The sequence below is a fragment of the Zalophus californianus genome, chromosome 9 (assembly GCF_009762305.2).
Source record: "Zalophus californianus isolate mZalCal1 chromosome 9, mZalCal1.pri.v2, whole genome shotgun sequence".
Lineage (NCBI taxonomy): Eukaryota > Metazoa > Chordata > Mammalia > Carnivora > Otariidae > Zalophus > Zalophus californianus.
Genome location: NC_045603.1, coordinates 11,888,850 through 11,904,853, shown reverse-complemented (window position 1 = coordinate 11,904,853; position 16,004 = coordinate 11,888,850). Strand labels below are relative to the sequence as shown.

Below are 16,004 nucleotides of genomic sequence, written 5' to 3'. Positions count from 1 at the left end.
ACAAACACAGGGGTTAAATGAAACCAACAGCAATTATGACTGCTGACACACAAACACCTACTACAAACTAAACCTCCTTTCTCACAATTCAACACCAAACTTGGTTCACTGAACAGCCTCCTGATAGCAGTGACATTCAATCAAGATAAAACTGGACATTCTGGATATGTCTGGTATAGAAGATGTCATACTGAATAAAATCACACTTGCAGTTAGATTCTACATGCAATGACTCAAGGCAGATCCTGAGTATCAATACTAACTCAATGACAAATAGGGTATCTGACCCAAAAAGGGCCCTTCTAGTATAAAAAGACAGGATCAGGAGCAGCAGACTGGGACAGGTGGAAAACTGAGGATGCCTATCTTTTGCCCAAACATCTTTAAAGGTATCATCAGTCAGATATTTGTAGGGTATTCACATGAAAGAATAGAGATGCAGAATTCAGGTCTCTGAAAATAAAAACCTGAAAAATTAAAAAGAAAGATTAGGTCTCCAACACTGTGATTCGATGAAATGCAGACTCCCACTTTATGAGGTCCTGTACTAATCAGGGTCATCCTTACCAGAGACATTTAGACATAGTAATCTCAGTAGCCCAGGACACAGTAATCCTAATTCCAGAAACCTAACAACAACAACAAAAATCTACAAATTGCTCTGATCTCCAAATATAGAGAAAAGAAGAGCGAAGTACAGATAGTACACATATTAATAACACCATTTGAGTTTCTAAAAGGGAGGACAGAAACTACCATACAGGCACTGCCTCTGGAAGGGAACCCAGACAACTAACCATACTGGTTACCTCCAAGGAGAAAACCAGGTAGTTGGGAGAAGGCAGAGACTTTTTACTTTTTTGCATATTTTGAATCATTCACCATGTGAATATATTATATGCTTAAAAAATAAATGACAAGGCGGGGGAGGGGGGAACACTCCATGAAAGGAACATCAGAGAAACCACACCAGAATAGTAAGAAAGACTAAGAAATGAAAGATTCTACTTAGACCTAAAGCCAGAAGTTTGAGCTTACTGCTTGCTATCATACACGCTCTCTGAGCCTGAAATAAGTGAAATGAGCACATCATCTCCCTAACCTGACTGAAGCAGGGAGCTGGTCAGACAACTTCTAGATGCCTTCGGCTCTCATTTCATACTACCCACCATTATCAATCCAGTGATTTATTTAGTGCTGATCTATTATCTGATCAATAATAAAATTAGAGATGGGATATCTTTGATACAAAAAACAAGCAAACAACAATAACAAATTACCATACATACAGCAACTAATTATCCCATTGAACCTGCCCCAAATATGAACTACAGGAAAGTGAGATAAACACATGAAGCCTCTAATAAAATGCTTGGCACATACAAGTACACACTAAATTTTAGCAAAATCTCTATTCAAAACACTGGATACTTTCTGTGCTTGTGGTGGTAGCAGCAGGCGCACCTTCTGCATGCAGACCAACGCCAGCAAGTTTGTGGACCTGTCAGTGCCGTGCCTCGAAAATGCTCTGCCAGCAAACGCACCATTGGCACCAAGGACCACACGTCCATTCAGATGAATGTGGCCGAGGCTGACAAGGTCACAGGTAGGTTCAACTGCCAGTTTAAAACCTAGGCTATCTGTGGGGCCATTAGCAGGATGGGTGAGTCAGATGACTCCATCCTCCAACTGGCCAAAGCCGACAGCATCGTTTCAAAGAACTTCTGGGGGCACCTGGGTGGCTCAGTCGTTAAGCGTCTGCCTTTGGCTCAGGTCATGATCCCAGGGTCCTGGGATCAAGCCCCATGTCGGGCTCTCTGCTCGGCGGGAAGCCTGCTTCTCCCTCTCCCACTCCCCCTGCTTATGTTCCTGCTCTCACTATCTCTCACTATCTCTCTCTCTGTCAAATAAATAAAATCTCTAAAAAAAAAAAAAAAGAACTTCTGACTGGAAAGGACCATGGATGTGGAATATGTCATAAATAAACAGTAAAATCGAAAAAAACGAAACCCACTGGCTAGATCCAAATTAACTGAAGAAACGGGACCTGTGACTTCTACATGAATCAACTGTCAGGTAACAGACAAAATGTTTTCAATATTAAACATATGTCACATAAAGACAATGAAGTTCATGTTCACTATTCATTCTTTCTCAATCATACCCTGTGGTCTGAGGAGCACGAGGCCCAAAGGAAAAGGCACTGAATAAAGAGCCACAAAATCTGGTAGAAGCATCAGTTTTTGCCACTTCCTAGTCATGAGGCTTCAAGAAGTATATCTTTACCATCTGAAAAATAGGAAAAAGAATCACCTATCTTTTGGGGTTGTTGTAGGGAATAAACAGGAACCTACATCAAAGTATTTTATAAACTATAAAGCATAATATAAATTTAATTACTGTACATTATGTGCAATTTTAGTCACCAAGCTTCAAATCCAAAGATGGTGATTACAGAAAAAGCAACAAAAATTATTAAAGAGATTTTTACAAATAGATCCTATAATGACTGATTTATTTTTTTTCAACAAACGTTTACTGGGTTCTTATTATAGTATCTCTCTCTGACACTTACGGAGAAGCCAAGGATACAAAGACTAAGAGACTGTCCCTGCCTTTAAAGAAGCCAAGGGGCACCTGGGTGGCTCAGTTGGTGAAGCATCACTCTATTTCGGCTCAGATCATAATCTCAGGGTACTGGGATTGAGCCTCATGTCCAGCTCCATGTTCATTGGGGAGTCTGCTTGAGATTCTCTCTCTCCTTCTCCCTCCACCCCTTCCCCCCCATGCTCACTCTCTCTCTAAAAAAAATAAATAAATAAATCTTTAAAAAAAAACAATTGGGGTACAAGAAAATAAGGCTTGGTAATTATAATAAAAAATAGCTATTATATATTGAACACCTATTATGTGTCAGGCCCTGATTAGCACATTATATACATCTCTTTTAATTCTTTTTTTTTAAAGATTTTATTTATTTTTTGACAGAGAGAGACACAGTGAGAGAGGGAACACAAGCAGGGGGAGTGGGAGAGGGAGAAGCAGGCTTCCTGCGGAGCAGGGAGCCTGATGCAGGGCTCGATCCCAGGACCCTAGGATGATGACCTGAGCTGAAGGCAGACACTTAACGACTGAGCCACCCAGGCGCCCCCATCTCTTTTAATTCTTACACTATATATTTTACAAGGGAAGAAGCTGAGGATTAGAAAGGTGAAATAACTTAGCCAAGATCATACAACTGTGATATGGAAAAGCTAAGGCTCCAACTCAGCTCTGTCTGGAAGCCCATTCTATTTTTTATAATCTTGGAGTGGGAAAAACTTTTCTAAGCAGGGGACACACACACACACACACACACACCCAGAACCCATTCCTGAAAACATTAGTAGACCCTGTTACACTAAAAAAAAAAAAAAAATTAACCTTGGGATGCCTGGCTGACTCTGTCAGTATGGCATGGGACTCTTGCTCTCAAGGTTGTGAGTTCGAGGAGCCCCACGTTGGGTGTAGAGATTACTCAAAAATAAAAAAATTTAAAAAATTAAAATAAAAATAATTTTTTTAAATATCTTAAAAGATAAAAATTAACTTCTGATACAGTCATTGAAAATGGCAGTGTGCAAAGGCATGCAGAGAGTTTGCTAGTGTCTGTGTGGGGAAAAAGGAGAGGATAACACAAGAAATAAACAACGGGGGTTAGTTGTTTAGTGACGGGGTACGGAGCACGCGGGGAACCAGACGCTTCACCAAATACATTTTTATAAATTCAGAGTTGCATCTGCTTATGAAAAGTAAAATGTGGTAGTTCAAATTTTGTTTAACTTTATTCCAAAGTTAATTGATTTTTCTTTTCTCAGCAGAATGATACCTATTCCCATTTCTCAAAGAGCAATCGATGGAAAACAGTTTGGGACACTCTGAATTACACAATTTCCTCGCCTAAAACAGGACGCTGGGCCAGTCAGGCTTTTCTCTTGTATCGGAATTGATACTTTCTTTTAACTGAAGTATGGATGACAAACTGTTTAGGTTTCTTCAAACTCTGGAATACTATTAAACCAAACAAGTATTTACTATTTGCCTAAAACTAACACTGAAAAAAAGAACAATTCGTAGTGAAGCTCAAATCCAGTAAGGGTAAATGATTCCCACAAAAGCCCAAGAAAATCAAAAGATTTCCTGAAACAGGCTTCCCAGGATTAAAAAGCAAAGGATAACACTTACTCCAAACTACTCCTAGAGAGAAACAGAAATGCAAAGTAAGCATAAAGGAAAACTGCACATACACACAGATACATGGGTATCTGTTAATCACAGCATTTTTACACAGCTGACAAAAATCACTAATGGTCCCCGATAAGCACCTTTCTGAAAGACTTCTGCTGTATGTATGCAAAACGCCAAAATTAACCAATTGATTTCCAACACTGTAAAACACAGCCAGATCAAAGCCAAAATGTTGCAGCAAAAAGATCTATTTGGAATCACAAGCAGCAGCTAGAGACCTGTAACACCAAGTAGAGAGACCAAAAACAATGTGTCTATAATGCATATGAGCAGCAGCTGGGGATGGGGAGGGGGCTGCCAACAGAAACAGTAACTTCTAAGCCCCCACACGGACCTTTTAAATATGACCAGCATAACTTCAAAGTCTGGGATGATATCAAAATTAGCCAAATCAGCTTATTCAAAGTCACGAGTCAGACTATGGGGCTTCAAGTAGGAACACAACACACAGTAAACCGCGCAGGTGAGGATGGCAGGGCTGACATATACCAAATGGCCCCACATCAGTGACAGCCGCGCAGCACCTCTCCCCATTCTTCAACCAAGTCTGCCCCTGCCTCTCTCCCAGAGACACAGCAGTAAAACCAGACACATGCTTTCACAACAAGCCCTACCAACTCCCGTAAGCCTTGCCAAAGCTCACACCATGAGAGGCAGCCACTGTGGGGACTTCCTGAAGTTCCAACAAAGTCCTCCAAACCATTGTGCCAGCTATTGACAGGGACAGTGTTCCTGCAAGTTTGTATGAGGTGCAAACCAATGAGTTAAGCTTTGTGGACGTTGGGAGCCACCACAAAAGGTCTTCCAATTTTGCCAGGTTTTGCTTTGAAATCGTACAATCCTACAATCCCATCCCCTGGAAACCAAGAAACAGCAGGTGAAAGCTGTCAAAGCCACATATTCAGCGCATTAGGGGACAAGACAGTCTGAGTAGGGGATAAGCGACCTCATTTGCAGACTCTTTTGCACAGGATGGGGGGGAGTAAGAAAAGAGGGGAGAGGAAGCTAAACAATTCCTGCTTTTTACCCAAAATTATTTTTTTAACCCAAAATTATGACCCACCCTCCTCAGAATTTTTTTTTTCCTCCTCAGAATTTTTGTGGCATACTGAACTGCAGAAGGAGAAAAAAAAGGAAAAGAAAACTTAAGGCTGTAAATGTAACTGTATAAAACTCCCCCAGAGAGGATGACCTACGAAACTAGGCTCCATAAGCTCCACGCAACAAGGGCGAACTAGGCAGCTGCTTTTCTACTTGCCTAACAGTCCAAGATAAATAGAACAGGCTCATGGAAGCCCACCAACTTCCAGGAAAATGGAGTCAAAGTCCTCCTGACTCAGGACAAACCACATACCCCTGAAATAAAATAAAATACCCCTAAATGAAGTCTATATAGGTCTGTTTTGGGAAATCATTCTGGCTGACAGCAATTAACGCCCCTCCTCCAAACAGCTGCCAACGTGCGGAGGAAAAAGCTGCTCAAAATAAGGCAAATGGAAGAACTTCCCATGATCCTCTGTTCCCAAAGTGTTCCAACTCAAGCAGTAGCTGGAGCCCACACTAAAACCCCAGAGTGGCCCCAACCAGGTCTGCACTTCCTCTAGTTCCACTAGGACAGTTTCTGCCCCCGCCCACGCAAAACCCCATCGCTGAGAGTCCCACAGCAACCCTGCCCATCCTTCATGATAAATCATGCCTTGCTGTGATATTTACGATTAGGATCTGACAGAATCGATTCAGCCAAAAAGAAAAATAAACAGTATGCTTCCTCAGAAACCACGTGCTCCTGGAATAAAATATCCAATACCTGGTGCAAAATCTCTTTTCCTCAGCAAAGGAGAAACCAAGGAACCAGCCGTCACATGGGAAAAAATCCCACATACCAAGGTATTATCTGAGGACTTAGGTCCCTAAAAACCCAAGTATTATGGTTGAACACACCCAAGTATTATGGGAAGTCTAAACTTCAAAGGCTGTTTCCACCCTTGGGAAAATGGGTTTCTAAGCAGTTACTCAACCATTATCATTTAGCAATTCAAAATTGTCATCTACTTCATAAGCGGTATTTATCATGTGTCCCATATCCTCAACTGAAATTTCTAGATGCCACGTATGCGCAGGACACGTCAGAAGGAAGTGGTATTACTGGCTGCTCTCGCAGTCACTCCCTTCTTAGAACCTGCTTTATTCATTCAGAATCCGAAAAGCCAGAGGCGTTACAAAGTATACCTGGTTGCCTGTAAAGGGGACCGAACTAAACTAGTCAGGGAAATCTCGAGGTTAGAGAACAGGCGAGGGTTACATAGCAGCGCAAATCAGAAGCTTAGCGGGAAGGAGGCGGGGAGAACAAGGGACGGGGAGAGGATTTCTGTAAAATACATCTATGAATCTATTTCCAAGGTTGCGGTGTCCAAGAACTCTATCAAGTTTCCTCATTTTCAAGCACATCCAATGAGTGATCTGGAAAACAACATTTATTTTGTGAGGTATCTCAGTTGGTATTTTTCCTGTACCCATAAAAGAAGCTATAACAGCTTATGAAATTCATTGGTTGAGAAGGGAAAGGTTAAGGTCCACAGTTGATCAAGTGGGCTTAGTCCCAAATGGTGGTAATATCTCCGAACTGCAACACTCCAGAATCTCTCAGCAGCACTGTAAAAGGCAGATCAACAGACTGCTCCAATGAACTGGAACAGGTTAGCTCTAATTGCCCCTTACTTGGGTGGTTCCTCTCTTTTCCTTAACCACACCATCACAAAGGCGCTTTTTACACATACACACGTGCACTCAATTAATATCTGAGCACAGGAAACTAAACATTAGGTTGCCATGCCCACCCAACACATTCAGCAGTTAAATTCCACCCCCGCTTCTGTTTTTAAAGACCCTTTTCTCACCTTTAACCCTGATATCAATGGAAAGATCAGGTACCATTCACAAATTCCACAACACCCAGTCTTCACATGAGCTGGAAAGCAGACCAAGGGCCAGACCCCCCAGGGAAAATCTGGAGAAACAATTAAAGCCATCTGCAGGCCCTACTGAGGAGCAGAAAGACAAAGTTCGATTCAACAAGAATCATAGTTTCTTGACTACTGGGGCGCAGGCACAGTGCTAAATCCTAGGGATCCCAAAGGATCTCTCGATCTCACAGTCTGGGTAGGGGTGGAGGGGCAGACATCTGAACAAATGGTAAAGCAAAATGTGCTAAAAACAGAGCTATGGCACCGTGTTTTAGAAACGGGCAGGATGTGGGAGGGACGGGAGCAGACACAAAAGGCATCCAGGAGGAGTCAGTACCCCAAATGATTCTTAAAGATTGAGCCTTACAGGTGAGAGAGAAAGAGATGCTGAGGCAGGATTTCAAGTAGAAAAAAACAGAAACAAAAGCACAAAGGTATGAATGAGCCCGCGTGGCACAGCATGCTCAGGAAACTAGAAGCTCCGTACCATGGACTAAGAGGTGGACTGCAGAAAATTCAATGCGGCTACAAAGACAGGCCCAAGTCAGGCCAGAAGGAGGCCAAGCGAGAGAATGGACTTTATCTGGAAGTCAAACTATCAAGTGTTTTTAAAAATTCTTTTAGGTGGGTGACTCTTCGTAGTCTGCAGGGAGATTTGAAGAGAGAGACCACAAGAGACAAAGGCATCCCAGCTCAATTTCCACAAACCAGAATAAGAGCAAAAAGTGCCATCTATTTGATATATTTAACTAGCAAACATTGTAACATTTGAAACACAACCGACATTTTCACCACTCCTGCATCCCGGGTACCAACCGAACGGCCCGTGCATCTGTCACACCCATTCCCAGTGGAGATCCCACAGCTTCCACGAAAAGTCCACATGCTCAATGCAGGCATTGTGATAACTCACTAGCTCTTTTAGTGCTTAGCAAAGAAGTAAACCTCTCCTCCTCCTCCTCCTCCACCCAGATGCCAAGCAAACTCAGTTCAACACACTGCTCATCTCTAGTAGTCCCCAACTCTGACACTCAGTCAATCGGAAACGCATTAACCACTCCATGCTGATCAAGCAGTAAGCAGGAACTCACAGAGTGCTGTACAGCAGGTTATAAGGGAGGCAAGGAATACACAGTCACTCCTGGGCTCCATGAGAGACACTTTAAATCATCTCAGTTACTCATTAGGGCACCTCATTAGAGTATGTATTAATTCTCCCAGTTCATAGATGTGTAATCAGGAGCTCAGATGTTAGACATTCTAACAAAGGTTATTCATCTGCTAAGTGGAAGAGCCAGGAATCAAACCCAAAATGAGAAACTCTAAATAGTGTTTCTTTCACTACCCCATTTTTCAAGTATACACGGATATCAAACATAATTATATACATTAAGGTTGACCATAATAATAGTAATAACAACAATATCCCCCCTTTAAAAACTAAGAGGGGACCCATAACGTACAGTCTCAGATCAAGGGTTCACTCAGAACAGTCATAATTAAGTGATCACAACTGGGATCTCCAAATGCTACTAAAAAGATTACAACTGAGCACTGGTGACCCAAAAATATTCAGACTCCAATAATCAAAGCAACCTGGCTATACTCCAGAGAAATATACCAAATCTTCCATACACTTTCCCCTGAGTCCCTAAAACATCTGAAAAAAATCATGGCTGATTGCTCATTCTCTCTCTCTCTCTCTCAAGTGATTTCCCAAACGACTCTACCCACCCAAATTACAGAAATATGTCCAAGATTCACATGGCAGTTCTGATCCGATTTGCCCCAATCCTAGCTCAAGCAGCTTTGCACTACCCTCCTAACTAGATCATTGCCAGCCAATGGGTTTATTCAAGCTGATCTGTGATGGATTAGATAATGAAACCTTAGCCACGTAAGCTGCCTGCTTGTACTGGGGCTGTAGGGGAGAAGAATAAGAAATCCAATACTCCTAGGGGCCACCAAGTGCACTCGCCGTCCCTTGCTCCATCTGTCCGCTCATCCAATTACTGCCATTTCCTTCCCATCGTCCCTGACACTCTTCCCTTCGGTCTTTGAAGGGAGAGCACATAGGCACCAGAATAAAGGCGTTTACTATGCTCTACAAATGCATATCAACAAAAATTCAAGCAAAGCCATTCACTAAAATGACTGTCTTTACTGTTTCTACAAATTATGAAAGCCTGGCATCAAACTGACGACCTGAGAGATGCCAAACTGGAGCTGCGCTGGTAATAACATTCTTGTTTACACGAAGTAGTGGAGTGAGTGTCTTTCTCCCCAATCCTGTAATCTTGAGGCCTGTCTGCACCAGTCTGTTTTATACCAAAATGAAAGTTAAATCTCTAGTTAGTTGTGTTCACATGTCAGTGTGAGAGAGAAAAACATGACAAGGTGGCTAGAAAACGGGAGAGGGGGTTGGGAGACAAATTCAACTCAGGCTAGTCTTGTGAGTCACCCTAAAGAACAGTCCTACTTTGAATTCAGATGTCTGTCCCTCTGGTAGTATTATAGGCTGAATGTCTGTGTCCCCACAAAATTAATATGTTGAAGCCCTAGCCCACAGGGTGATGGTATTTGGAGGGGGGCGCCTTTGGGAGGTGATGAGGTTTAGTGTAGGTCATAAGAGTGGGGCCCCCATGATGGGATTAGTACCCTTCTAAGAAGAGGAAGAGAGAGATCTCTCTCTGTCCAGGAGCATACACCCAGAAAAGGCCATGTGAGAAGCCAGGAAGAGAACCCTTCAGCAGACACCAAATCTGCCAGCACCATGATCTTGGACTTCGAGCCTCCAGAATTGTGAGAAATAAATTTCTGTTCTTTAAGCCACCCAGTCTTTGGTATTTTGTTATGGTGCTCGAGGAGACTAAGACAAGTAGAAATGAAAAATTCAATAATTTTTGTGAGACATCGTGAAATTACTTGGAAGGAAAGCACGTTATTTTTACAGCTCTACTCAGATGGTAGCACCATGTTCAGCATCAGCACCAAACACCCAAATGAGAATCCAAAGAGACATCCACCTAGTAGGAAAGAAACAAGCAAATGCAAAGATAAACTATTACAAGAAATGAAGCATACACATAGAAATCACAGGCTACCTGGAACCTCTGCCCTAAGACCAGAAAGAAAGCTTTCCTACTACCAGAATAACGACTGCTGAACCCACTTAACTAAACTGGATTTATGACTCGATGGTCAGAAGCAGTTAGCTGGCCATATAATAATCACATACCAACATTTCACTGCCATAAAGAATTCTGCTGAAAGCCAGAAGTAATAATTAAGGTGCACTTTGCCTTATTTATACAGCAGCTAAGTTCCTAGAAAGTCACACAAAAACTGAATTTTTGATCATCAAATTGTTTATATTCACTAGAAGAGCTGACCGAAAGAATTCACTCCCCAGTATCTTTTATAAAGCCCAAGTTTCCCACATATCAGACTTGCTTACAGTGAAATGAACCCCCCATACCTATAGATGTAACTCATTTAACTTTCCACCAGGTTAGAGTACAGTATTCCCAGCACCCTCTTTAACAACTAACTACATTTCTCAAACCATATTTCAATTTTCAGGTTGAATCTGTCTCTTCCCTCCTCCTCCGCTCAGGGTTCTCTATTTCTATACTGTTTTCAGGGCTGTGCTAACCCCTCTTCTGTCCACATAAGGCATCTGGATACTGCCCTTGAAAGGCACAATCCTTCCTCTCTGTCCCCCATAGTTCCTTCTTAGCCAAAGGATTATAACATAAGCACCACAGACTCTCTCATGTCCTCTCTGCCCTGCTTTGGGAAGTAATGATTTACTCCAAAAGCTTCCTGGCTGTAACTCAACAGGGTTCAGCTTTGAAATCTATAGCTTCGAGTTGTAGCTCCATTTAGTAAGCAGCCTTGGGAAATTAACCCCAGGAAAGGACTTCTTTCTGTAAAAAAGGTTAATCCTTTGACACAGAGAAGATTGAAGAATTTCATAAACTCTCACCCCTGAATTTCATGATTTTTTCCATCACTTAATCATTTGTGAAAAGTAAATTTCAACTTCACAGGCACTGAGCACTTACTATGTACCTAAACCTGTTAGGTATTACAAAGGATAGAACAAAGAAAATATAGTTTGTCTTCTAGAAGCTTACAGTCTCACTAGGGAAACAAGAATAAAACAACACAAGATGATGCATAATTAAGCATCAATATAAGAGGAGGCCAGAGGAGAGTCTGACTGGTATGAACGAAGTTGTCAACAAAGGCTTCCTAGAAGGAGCTATGACCTCAGAAAAACTCCATTTATGTTAAGCTATAAGAAAACAAAAAACAAAAAACATGTGCTTTAAGACCAACCCTTATACTAAAAAGGTTGGCTACTCTAGATTTTTTTTTTTAAGATTTTATTTATTTATTTGACAGAAAGAGAGACAGCGAGAGAGGGAACACAAGCAGGGCGAGTGGGAGAGGGAGAAGCAGGCTTCCTGCCAAGCAGGGAGCCCGATGTGGAACTCGATCCCAGGACCCTGGGTCCATGACCTGAGCCGAAGGCAGACGCTTAACAACTGAGCCACCCAGGCATCCGCTACTCTAGATTTTTTTAAGTGCTATTTGCATAGGGCCTATAGGCATTTCTACACAGCCATGATCATCTCCTAAGACTGCCTCTCCCCTGCTCCTTCTGCTCCAGCCCCACTGGCCTCTTGTTCTCAAACATATCAAGTGCACTTCTTTCTCAATGCCCCTGCACCCACAGTTCCTCCACTTAAACCCCTTTCCCTCAGATTATCTGAATGGTCCATTCCCTCCTTCACTTCATTCTAAGGTAACCCATCAGAGAGGCCTTTCCTAACCATCTTCACTCTCCATCCCTCTCCCTGCTTTATACTTTTTCTTGGCACTTACCACCCCCTAATAACAGTTGATTTCTTTACTGTCTCTTTCCATGAGATTATTAGTTACATGAGAGCGTAGTCTTTGTTTATTGCCATGTCTCCTAGGCTCTAAAACAGAGCCTGGCACATAGCAGCTGCTCAATAAACATTAGTTAAGTGAGTATTAAATATCCTACCGTTATTATCAGAAGGACATAGCAAAGTACTAGAAGTGTGGGTCACCCAGTGTTAAGTTTCATCTTTTCAGGAACATTACTTCTCCTTTACTCAGATTATACCTCAAATTTCAACCTTCCCATTAAGCCTTCCTTGACCATTTCAGTAGGAATGACCATCTCCTTCTTCTGGACCCAATGGCACAAATCCTCAGCATACTTTGGCTCTAAATTATGCAGTGACTTGTGACATGCATCCACCCCATGGTATCTCCGCTCCTGTTCCTCTGGAACTTACACACACACACACACACACACACACACACACACACACACACACACAACCACACATATACACATGCGTGCTCTTTTTTTAATTTTTCACCCATTTTTGTCTCTCCACCCAGACTGGAAACACCAAACACCTTAAGGTCAGGGAACTTGATATATTTTTTAGAAGATGATTTAGAAATCATCCTGTACAAACCCTTTACTTTACAACTAAGGAAACAGAGGCCCCCAAAAGAAGGGATTTTCCCAGAAGCATACAGCTAGTTGAAGGCAGGAGGCTAGATCAATGATGATTTGAATACCTGTGTGACATGGTGTGCCAGAACTACAGCAATGAGAATGCATAACCTGAAAAATAAATAAAGATCCACAAATACACAGAGTGAGAAAAAGATTCTCTGTGGGATTGTTCTAAGTTGCCCATTTGTACCCAAAGGGCCTCATCCACTCCTTCCTCTGCATACTCCAAAGTCCCTATACACTGCTCTATTTCCAAATACTACTATCCTTAGCCAATTTGAAGGCAACCAGCAAATAATGGGCCCCAGGAGGAGAAGGAGAGGAAAGGGAGGGGGTTGTCTGTTAACCGTGATTGAGAGAAACAATGAATGAATACAGACATACACAGATTTACACACACACACCAAGCAGACAGTGCTCACCAGCACCCACATCCAGTTACCTCTTCTGATCAGCCAATGTTAACCCACCTCACCTCAAGTCTCCCCATGTTCCTCAATATTTTTTCCATGGCCCTGAGCTTTTACTACTCACAATCCCTCTGCCTGACAAGAGTTCTGATGGAGAGCAAAAGCAGGCAAACAAAACAAAAGAATTCAAAAATAAACAGCAAGAGGGTCACTTTACCCAAATCAACACAAGTAACTGAGTGGCCTCTGCAAAGGAGACCCATAAGCACACAGCAAATATGCCACACTTAAATACAGCTCGGTCTCTAACACAGGAAGTCAGGCAGAGCCTTGAAAAGCTGGGAGCAGAGCACAGGAAGTCTTTTAGCACTGCAGGGATTTCCAAGAGTGGTGTAATGGAGAGAGCACAGGAATAGGAATTAGAAGACTAGGCTTCTAGTTCTAGTTTTGCTACCAGCTAACTGGGTGGCCTTAGGCAAGTCACTAGTCTTCTCTGAACTTTTGAGCCCCCATCTCTAAAAGGTGGTGGTTAAAACATTTTGAGACTTGAATCCCCTCCAAAAAACAAAAAGAAAAACCCACAAAGACAAAAACTACTGACTTCCCCCCACTACCAAAAAGTACATGTAAACTGTTCAACATAAGAATCTTCCAGGTCTAGGGGCGCCTGGGTGGCTCAGTTGTTAAGCGTCTGCCTTCGGCTCAGGTCATGATCCCAGGGTCCTGGGATCGAGCCCTGCGTCAGGCTCCTGCTCAGTGGGAAGCCTGCTTCTCCCTCTCCCACTCCCCCTGCTTGTGTTCCCTCTCTCGCTGTGTCTCACTCTGTCAAATAAAAAAATATTTAAAAAAAAATCTTCCAGGTCTATCCAGATGAAGAACCCCTGAAAAGATGTTGTCTCTGGTCCCTTCTATCTCTAACATTCTATGATTCTAGGAGAATTAGGCAGGTCTCTAAACAATTGCTGATATGTGAGCTCCACCATTTCACAGCAACTATTTTCTGAACAGAGACCAAATCCTAAAAGGTCCGAAGGTTTCAGCTCTTCTTCAAACTACAAAGCCAACTGACATCATCACTACCTTTCCCCCTCCCTACCCAAATCAACCAGCTTATCCTTGAGTCCACAACTCAGAATCCAGTCTCCCAACAGCCCTACAAATTGTCTTTTATATCCCAGGACCTTAAAGAGCGGGTCGGTATCCTCGGCCGTGTGAGAAGCAACTGGCAAAGTAAGGAGGGGCATGTCCTGGGTCTCTCTCCAGACTCATTAGCATGCTCCACAAAGTTAATGAGACCGAGCACCACGGTGTCCCCACACCACTACCGAACTCCTGGTACTTCCCACACTCCTTGTGTAACTGATTGAACCCACAAGCTAAGCCACATCCCCTTTGGGCTCTCGAGGAGGTTTCTCGCTTCCCACTCCCCTCCTTTATAATGCTGCTCCCCTTCCCCATCCCCGCGTGTGTCTAGAGCTGCCAAAAAGGTACTCCTTCTTGGGAGGTTTCCCACCACTGCCCCCCCCCCCCACCCCCAGTCCTCGACTCAGTGCAGCAGCTCTCTGGGCTACAGACCCAGGATCTCCCGGCTTCCACTCCACCCCAAGGAACTAAGGAAGGGTCTGAAGAAATGGAATCCACCTCAACCATGTTCGATCCCCCCCGCCAAAACCTATTCACGCGTCGGGACCCCCGCCCCCTCAGGAATCGGGACCCTCTTGGGCACACCGGGCTCCTCCCGCACCCTTCGCCTCCAAGCCGGGGGAGCCCGCCCCACCTTCCCAACCAGGCCCCGACCGGCCCCCTCCCACCCCCAAGCCAGGACCCCCGGAGGCCCTCCCCCTCCCGGCCTCCGCCGCCCTCGCGGCCCCCGCGCCGCACCCCCGCCGTAACCGGGCGCCGTCCCGCGCGGTCACCTGCATCCCGCCGCCGCCGTCGGCCACCGCCTCCTCGGTGCGCGGCCGCTTGCTCAGGCCGGGCTCGGCTCCGTCTCCTCCCCCTCCGGGCACCGGCAGCTCCAGCTCCGACTCCCGCTTCATCCCCCGGGCAGCGGCGCCGGGCCCGAGCTGAGGCGGCTGCTGCGGCTGGGCGCCTTCCGCCATCCGCCCGCGCCCCCCTCGCCTCCGGGAGCCGGGCGACCCGCGACAGGCCACCTCCCCCTGGGCCTCGGCCCCGACTGTCGCGACAGGCGGGCGCGCGCCTGCCCCCGCCCCCGCGTGCGTGCGTGCGTGCGCGCGCGCGGGCCCGGCGCCCCTCAGCGGCTGGCGGTGGCCGCTCGTCGCTCGCCGGCGGCTCGCTCGCGGCGGCCGGCGGGTCGCGACGGGCACTTGCTCGCGCCCCCACGCGCACACGCGACCCCGGCCCGGCCCGGCCCGCCGCGCGCCCCGCCTCTCGCACTCACGGAGCTCGCCCGCCGGCCCGCGCTCGCTCCTTCACACTGTCCCTCGCCACACGCCGGGCCGAGGGAGGAAGGGGGCGGTCCGGGCTCCAGAGGAGTGGGGAGGGCTGTTTGTTTGGGGGGATAGGAGGGGCTCGGGGCCGGAACGAGCTGACTGGCCGGGAGCCTCCGACCCGCCACTGTGGCAGCCCCGGGAAGGCGGGCGGAGAGAAAGGAGGAGGGAGGGACCGGGATCTGGGACTCCTGCCCGCGCGGGAGGCTGTGGCGGGGCGGGGGCGGCGGGGGCGGGGCCAGCGCCCCTCGGCAATCTCCGCCGCCTCCGCTCCGGGCGTCCGAGGGAGGCCGGGAAGAGATCGGGGGAGTTCGGGAATCTCCGG

General features: G+C 45.4%; 1 protein-coding gene and 1 pseudogene across 13 annotated transcripts in view; one reads left to right on the top strand and one right to left on the bottom strand.

Moving 5' to 3' along the window:
- Window positions 1-15,521, bottom strand: part of RBFOX2 (RNA binding fox-1 homolog 2) — a 281,003-nt gene extending 265,482 nt beyond the window's left edge. For 2 of the 13 annotated variants that reach the window (XR_003519656.2, XM_027591861.2), the window contains exon 1: window positions 15,146-15,498. Coding sequence is in view for 11 of the 13 variants with exons in the window: in XM_027591861.2 (XP_027447662.1) it covers window positions 15,146-15,331 (186 nt within the window). In the remaining 2 variants the exon portion in view is untranslated. Of the gene's footprint in view, window positions 1-15,145 lie in introns of all 13 variants that reach the window. The other 11 variants (XR_003519657.2, XM_027591869.2, XM_027591868.2 and 8 more) reach the window with 11 other exon arrangements.
- Window positions 1,472-15,121, top strand: LOC113921634 (annotated as a pseudogene).
- Window positions 15,522-16,004: the final 483 nt, after the last annotated feature.